We start from the raw sequence: 7,606 nt of genomic DNA, 5'->3' as shown, positions 1-7,606 counted from the left end.
TATTTTTCACAAACCATACATAGCTTTTTTTTTTTTTTTTAAGATCACGAGGTGTCCTGAGTAGCCCCTCATAAAAAATGCACAGCCACTCTTGCAAACCAAACTGGTTACAAACCATACAAAGCTATAATTCTTAAGTGAAGGAACGTAGTTTCTTAACTTTTATTCGTATTGTGAATTTGATCCTAAATTGTTGATTAGATCCATTAGAAAAGGAGATCAAATAAATAAATAAAAATTTAAGAATCACATTTATTCACTTAAACATAGAGGGGCCATATTTCAAATTAAGAAATAATTAAAGGACCATAAGTGATCCCCTCTACTTTTATGAGTTTATATAAATATCAAGAGAATTAACCAGGCCAGGCATACATGATGCACCAAAGACATTCTGTAAGAGAACCCAAGATGACAAATCTATCTTCCCCTGTTGTTTTCTTTTCAGACAGGAAAATTGCCTAATCAAACATTGCTATGTACGCAGTATCATTAGCAATAAAAACAAACAAGATAGTTTAAAACATTCTGAACTAAAATGATTTCATTTGTGTTCACTTTTTGATAGTCATTGTCACAACAGTTTCAACCACCACCTTATGCTCTCATTTTGCAAATAATACAAAATGTTCATTAATCCAAACTACAAAAACACCACCAAAGAAAAAGATAGGAGAGATTCTAAGTGAGATATACCAAGTACTCTATGGCTCAAACAAGCTGCAATAGAACCCCTCTAAACATTAAGCCGCCAGTCCTGGTGTCCCCTCACTAGATATCACGGAAAAAACAAAATTGCAAAATGTAATCAGTAAAGGCAGAGTATATAAACATTGCTGCATTTATATATTGCACCTTTTTATTCCTATGAGCCAATGATACCTTAATACGATGAGGTCTTATACTTCCACATATTAATTCAGAGAACAGAATAAGCAAATATAGACAATTATATTCAGCATGGCAATCAAAGACCCATAACCTATTCTGAAAAAGTAACAAAAATTTGACACAGTCAAACTACATATTATGTCACAAGTCCAAATGAAAAATTAAAAGCACAACCTTCAAGTTATATTGCAAGAATCATTTAACTTTCTGGACAATTTCAACATACAGTATATAACTGTAGATGGTCAGAGAACCAATTTGGGTCATCAAGATGTTAGGCTGATTCATTAACCCAGTGTAGGACCTAATATGGTATTTAAAACCTGACCTAACAGAAAATAATATTATTAGTGTGACTAGGGACCCCTTTAAACAAATAACGACAATAATACTAATCAAACCAAAAAAGAAAAAAAAGTGGCTATAGAAGTATAGAACTAATATAAAAGGTAAGCTTAACAGTTCAAGAGAAATTTAAACTCATACCTTGTATTTCATTTCAAGAGAAATCATCTCATTCAACACGTATAAACCAACAAATTCTCTTCCCTTACCAATAATCTTTACTATCAAAAGATCTTTGAAATAGATACTAGTTAGGAAATAATGTGCTCTCCTTAAAACCACATTCACTTACAAGTTACATGTTTGGTTTGCAAAATAAGCAAGAAATGGAGTGGTATTCTATAGAACAGGTTTATCCCAACATTTGGTTTGTTTTTTTGTTCCACGAATAGAATTCAGTGAAATGAGTTATTCCTTACGTAATATTGTGAAATTGTTACTCTGTATTAGTTAAAACATCCAGCAAAATGCATTTTCTACAGTAAATATTATATTAGTATGTTTACTCTAAGAAATAAAAGGTGGTTAATGGTTACATAATAGGTATTTAGGACAAATTTAAGATTACAATTCTAGGAATACCCCTATATTATTTTGCTTGAAAAGCTTGTCATGGGCATAAAGCTATTTGAAAATTATGTAAAATAATTACACTTCACACAATGCGGTCGTTATGAGGCAAAAGGAAATGCAGATATTTTTGAGGGCTAGAGAGTCATGCAAAGGAATAATGTCACAGTTTTGAACCTCTTTTTCTCTGTAACCATCCCTGGGTTCACCTACTTCATCCTTGTTTTTGTGAGTAATTCTCTTATAGTCTTAATATATTTACATAGTATATAAAGGCAATTTAAAGGGAAAAAAAAGGTTTTCTAAACTATTCAGAGATTCAAAAGTACAAATATTAATATTATTGTTATCATCTTTACGTGATTAAAAAAATGCGTTCTCTAGAGAATAAGAGTTATTTTGTAGCTAGTGTTTAATTGAAAGGATACATAGGTAACTAGCGCTACATAGGAAACAAATGTATACTTTTAAAACATATAAGAACAGTACTTTGAAGTGTGTATGTTTTCAACGGATATTTGAATTAAGTGTTAATACAATGCATACTCTAACAGATTATATAGACAAAAAATGCACAAAGTGTCAATACCCCCACTGGGGTTCAAACTCGTGACATTCCATTTGGAAGAATCACAGTTATGCCACATGACCACAAGGTCTTTGGCCATTTCAAAGAGATTGGAAAAAGTATCAAATATTAGAAAGACAAAATACAAAATTGGGGGGGGGGGGGGGGGATTTGTCATACCAAATCCACCAAACTACAGTAATTGCACAGAATTGTTAAGACTACAACTGAAAAATTTTAGTGGAACAAACATGTTCATCTCACAACCCAGATCAAACTGAAACAAATAATTACATCAATTACAAAAACAACGACATCTTCATACATTTATCATGGATTTGTAACCCAGGTGCATAAACTGATTTCAACAAAGAAGCAAGATGCAGGACAAAAAAAAAAAGTTTAGTCTTGAAGGTTCCCTCAATGGCATAGATTTTTAGCTAGATACAAATCAGGCAGCTCAATGTGGACTCGGAGAATCATTAAACAAGGTGCATGCTGTAGGAAAATGAAATATCCTAAACATTCATATACTATGGAGGTGCACAGCTCATTCTTATATTGACAATACCAAGTACAAGAAGGGGCATGGATTGGTTAAAGATCAAGTGAATCCTAGCTATAAAACTAGTATATGTAAATGATAAAGCATTAACTCATAAAATAAGAACAGGATTTAGGCCAGTATGAATAGCTTGTCAAGAAGGATACTATTAAGTATCCAAGAGAAAATGGTTACACCTTTGCCTTAATCTACAATGCAAGAATTTCGCTTTAATCACTCAACCTCTATCCCTCATTTATTTTCTCATCCCAATGTCTTAAATTTTCTATTCAATAAGTTTACACCAAAATGAGTGAAATCCAGAATGAATACTGAGAAAGCATACCAAAAAGTAATTTAAAACACAGAAAATAAGGAAAATCACCTGCTCAACGATTGAGCCCAAGGAGCAAATTGTTGCCTTTAGGCAAGTACTGAATATTAGGAGTCTTGGCCAAGGTGGCTGCGATCTCCTTTGAGGCCTCGATCCTCCTGAGCTCTATTAACCCCATGCCAGCTGCCGCAGTAGCATCTGAAATCAACTTGGCAGACTCGCTCTCTCCCTCTGCCCGAACAATAGCAGCCCTACGCTCCTGCTCAGCCTTCATCACAACGAACTTAGACCGCTCAGCTTCCTGTTGTGCCACCTGTTTCTGCTCCACAGCCTTCGAGAACTCCGGACCATAAGACAAGTGCGTTATCGCAACATCATCCAGTTCAATATTGAAATCCTTGGCGCGGCGAATCAAGCTCTCCCGAACCAAAGCAGAGACCTGGGGACGCTCAGTGAGCAGCTGGTCCGCATTGAACTGCGCGACCACTGCCTTCAAAACCTCGTTGCCGATCGAGGGGAGGACCTTCTCGTCGTACTCGAGACCTAGGGTTTTGAAAATGTCGGAGAGGCGAGCGACCTGAGGGCGAGAGAGCACCCGGAGAGTGAGGTTCACCATCTGCAAATCCTTTGTCCCTGAGACAGAGGAGAAAGTGTGGGGCCTGGTGCGAATGTCGAAGATGAAAGGCTTCTGAAGCCATGGCACCAGAAAGTGGGTCCCCTCGCCGACGGTCTCGTCGATCACTCCGCGGAACCGATCGAAAAGCACGGCGCGTTGGCCGCCGTCAACGGTGTACATCGAGGAGTTGAGCACCGTCGCGCCGACTCCGAGGCCGAAGGCGGCGCGAGCGATGTTTGTGAGAAATGAAACAGCTTGTTGGCTACCCATGGTCGTTGAGAACTGTAAGGAAAATGGGAGATTTAGTTAGGGTTTTAGGACAGCAATTTGAGGAGACACCGAAATGGGGGGGGGGGGGGGGTTTATTATATAAATATAAAAAGGGAACTGAATTTCTCTCCAAGAAATAATTATTGCCGAAACCGAAAAGAAAAATATAAAAATAAAAAGCGATACGTATACGTAGTAAAGTATGAACAAGAGTTAATTGCAATCTGCTCCTTACGTAATTTCTTTATTTGCCTTTTGTTTGTTTCCATTTCTTTATTAATGGATATATTAGAACGTAACAAGACGAGTTCGGTTGAGTCCGAGATCCCTAAGTCAAGTCTCATACTCAGTCTCAGGTGTCAAGACTAACAGGGCTCAATCCTAGGCCGCCAAGGTCACCCTCGACCCTAGGCTACCTAGGCCTCGGTCTCGGTCTCGATTAAGCAAGGCCCAGTCACGAAGCATGGCGTGGTAAGGTTGTTGTATCTAATTCTCCTATTTGTGGGGCAATTGTGAAATGACCGTATATATTTAATTGTAATTGTCTTGTTAAGGCATCTCCAATCCATTTATAATAGCATTACAATCTCTATTATAAAAAAGCCATAAGAAGAGCAGTTAATGCACTTTGGCCAAAATTCCTGCCCATACAAAAACGGCGACGTTTCAGGATGAACGTTCCTAATCCAAAAAAAGGCGGTCGAAGTCGGAAAGGTAAAAAAGTTAATGATTTGGCGCTCGAAATCGGAAAGGTAACAACGTTAATGATTTTTTTTTTTTTAAAAAAGATTTTTAATAGAGATAAATATGACAGCATTATCTAGACGAAATCATCTAGAGTGCTTTGGGAAATCGAATCGTTTACAACGATTCGGCAACCGAGTTGATAAATATGGCAGCACTATCTAGAAGAAATCATCTAGAGTGCTTTGGGAAATCGAATCGTTTACAACGATTCGGCATCCGAGTAAAGTCCATTTAAACAGCACCCAGAATTAAAAAACAATTATTGTACATCTAGAAGTCTGTCAATTTCACACTTATATTTGGGATCACATTATATATTGCAGCTTCATTATCGTTCTAAAACATTCTGAATTTTCAATCTTTCGATCCATTCGCATTTCCCTTCATCGAATATGAGAATGTACTGTCTTGCCAACGAATTGTTTACCTTCAAGAACAGAAGTGCAACGAAGGTTAGGGTTATTCGTACATACATGGTCATGGAAAAGAAAGGGTCTTCCGACATAAAGAGTAAAGAATTGGTCTTACACGACCAACAATTTTGTGTTTTTACCTCTTAATTTGCATAAAATTAATCATATTAGTCATAGAGATTAATAGCAGAACATGTTCTTAGATACATTCTCTATTAGTCATAGAGATTAATAGCAGAACATGTTCTTAGATACATTCTCTATTATAAATGCTAACATTTTGTATTAACAGGACACTGCCATTCATGCGCATATACCAGCAAATATTGTACCCAAATTCATCCACAGTTTTGTAGAAATGTGTGCCCATAGTGTTTCATATTGGAGATTAAGGCTATGTTTGGTTCGCAGGAAGTTTACAGGAAGTGCTTTTCCACGGGAGGTGGGTTCCGAAATTGCTTTTTTCTCTTGTTTGGTTCACCGGAATTTGTTTTCCGGTGGAACTTCAATTCCTCATTTTTGAGGAAAATAAAATCCGAGCTATACCCTGGGATTTTATTTTCCGGTGGCGTTGGGGAGAAATTTTGTTTGTGAAGACTATTTTACCCTTGTTTTCTTCTTCCTCCTCTGCTCGGTGCCGACCGTTTGCAACTCGCTGGTCGCCTCCGCCTCACTCCGTCGTACCTCAGCCTCCGCCGCGAGTCCACGCCGCCGCCTCCGCCTCTGGATCTTCCGACTGCTTCCGCTTCCGCCTCCGCCTCTCTGGCCGACTGCTTCCTTCTCTGCCGTGAGCCCTCGACAGCGACGCCGCCGGCCCTATGGTTTCTACCTCTCTGGCTCTGCCGACTGGAGATTAGCGCAACACAAACTGGAGAATGATTCAAAAGAGGATGGAGAAGACGGATAAAGAACAAAGAAAGTAGAAAACCTAAAGATTTGGCCCAATAATCTTTCAAAAAAATACTAATTGGGCCCAAAATTGAAACAAAATTTATTATTAATTTTATTATCGTTATTAATACATAAGGGTATATATGTCTTTATACTCATTATTCCCATACTCTTTTATTCCAACCAAACAACAGAATTTATTTTCCAAGTAACTTCTTTTCCACCAACCAAACAACATAATTTATCTTCCTGGTAACTACTTTTCCACGGAATTTCACTTCCACTTCCCTTCAAATATTTTCCGCGAACCAAACGAGCCCTAAGGGTTTGAATCATGTAGTTTGTGCACACCTCCCCCCCTCCCCCCCTCCCCCCCTCTTTTTTTAAATCTTTTTGTCTTTTTCTTTGCGCACAACAGCAATTTTCCGCATTATTATTATTATTTGGAATAAGGGTCAAATTGGTCACTGAACGAAACCTAAAAATGCAATTGGGCCACTGAACAAAAAAAAAAGTTGTAATTAGGTCATTGAACAAGTAAAATATTTGCAATTTTACCTGCTAGCAGGTAAACTCCATCTCCGACCGGTTATCTAGTGACGTGGACTCCTATGTGGCTTTTCTTTCTTTCTTTCTTTTTTTTTTTTTTTTCATTTGTATTCCTAACAACGTGTCTTCTTCTTTCTCCCACCTGCTGTTATCCTTCTTATTCTTCTTTAGATAATACTTAACAAAATACCCCTACCTGTAAAAACTAAAGCCATGCATCGAACAAATAAACAACTTTGTCGTAGAAAATTTACCAGCGACTAGAGATCAAAGAAACATGCAATTGGCCATGCTAGACTCAACCAAGCCAAATAAAAATGGTTGTTCTGGACACAGACACTGATAGATAGACTGTCCTAGACTTAGCCAATGAAAGAGAAACCCATAAAAAAAACACGAACAGTGCAAAGAAGACGAATGAAAAAGATGATAACTAAACCCAAAGAAAAACTCAATGATATAACCATAAGTTAAAGCAAGAGAGTACTAGACAATGGTCCCTTCCAAAAGGCGATGATCCTCTGGTAATTGAAGTACGAAGAAACACTGACCTAAGCTTGTAGACAAAATCTCTTATAGTTTTCTGGTGATTTTCTCCATAACCTTTGTAAAAACAGCAAGGTATAGGCGATGATCCCTTCCAAAATATTAGTCGGCAATATACATCGATTATCCTCCAAACCAGAGCTACAAGGCACGATTTTCTCTTGTTGACCAGTCCACCAAGACAAAAAGACCGCTTCCACGGTGGATACCAGACTAGTCGGAGAGAGAAGCACCGTCGGAGGAATAGCTCCCCCCCCCCCCCCCCCCCCCCCCCCCCCCCCCCCCCCCCCCCCCCCCCCCCCCCCCCCCCCCCCCCCAATTT

The 7,606-nt window shown here is 38.3% G+C and overlaps 1 protein-coding gene and 1 pseudogene across 1 annotated transcript; one reads left to right on the top strand and one right to left on the bottom strand.

The window, feature by feature from the left end:
* Positions 1-514: 514 nt before the first annotated feature.
* Positions 515-4,206, bottom strand: LOC116020864 (prohibitin-3, mitochondrial-like). Its single transcript, XM_031261420.1, has 2 exons — positions 3,304-4,206; positions 515-771 (listed from the first exon to the last, which is right to left on the bottom strand). Exon 1 carries the CDS (start codon positions 4,136-4,138, stop codon positions 3,308-3,310), a length of 831 nt encoding a protein of 276 aa, XP_031117280.1. The 5' UTR covers positions 4,139-4,206; the 3' UTR covers positions 515-771; positions 3,304-3,307.
* A 1,071-nt stretch (positions 4,207-5,277) lies between these two features.
* LOC116020434 overlaps positions 5,278-7,606 on the top strand; it is a 6,174-nt pseudogene continuing 3,845 nt past the window's right edge.

Source organism: Ipomoea triloba, chromosome 5 (assembly GCF_003576645.1).
Source record: "Ipomoea triloba cultivar NCNSP0323 chromosome 5, ASM357664v1".
Lineage (NCBI taxonomy): Eukaryota > Viridiplantae > Streptophyta > Magnoliopsida > Solanales > Convolvulaceae > Ipomoea > Ipomoea triloba.
This window is presented reverse-complemented; position numbering and strand designations above follow the sequence as displayed.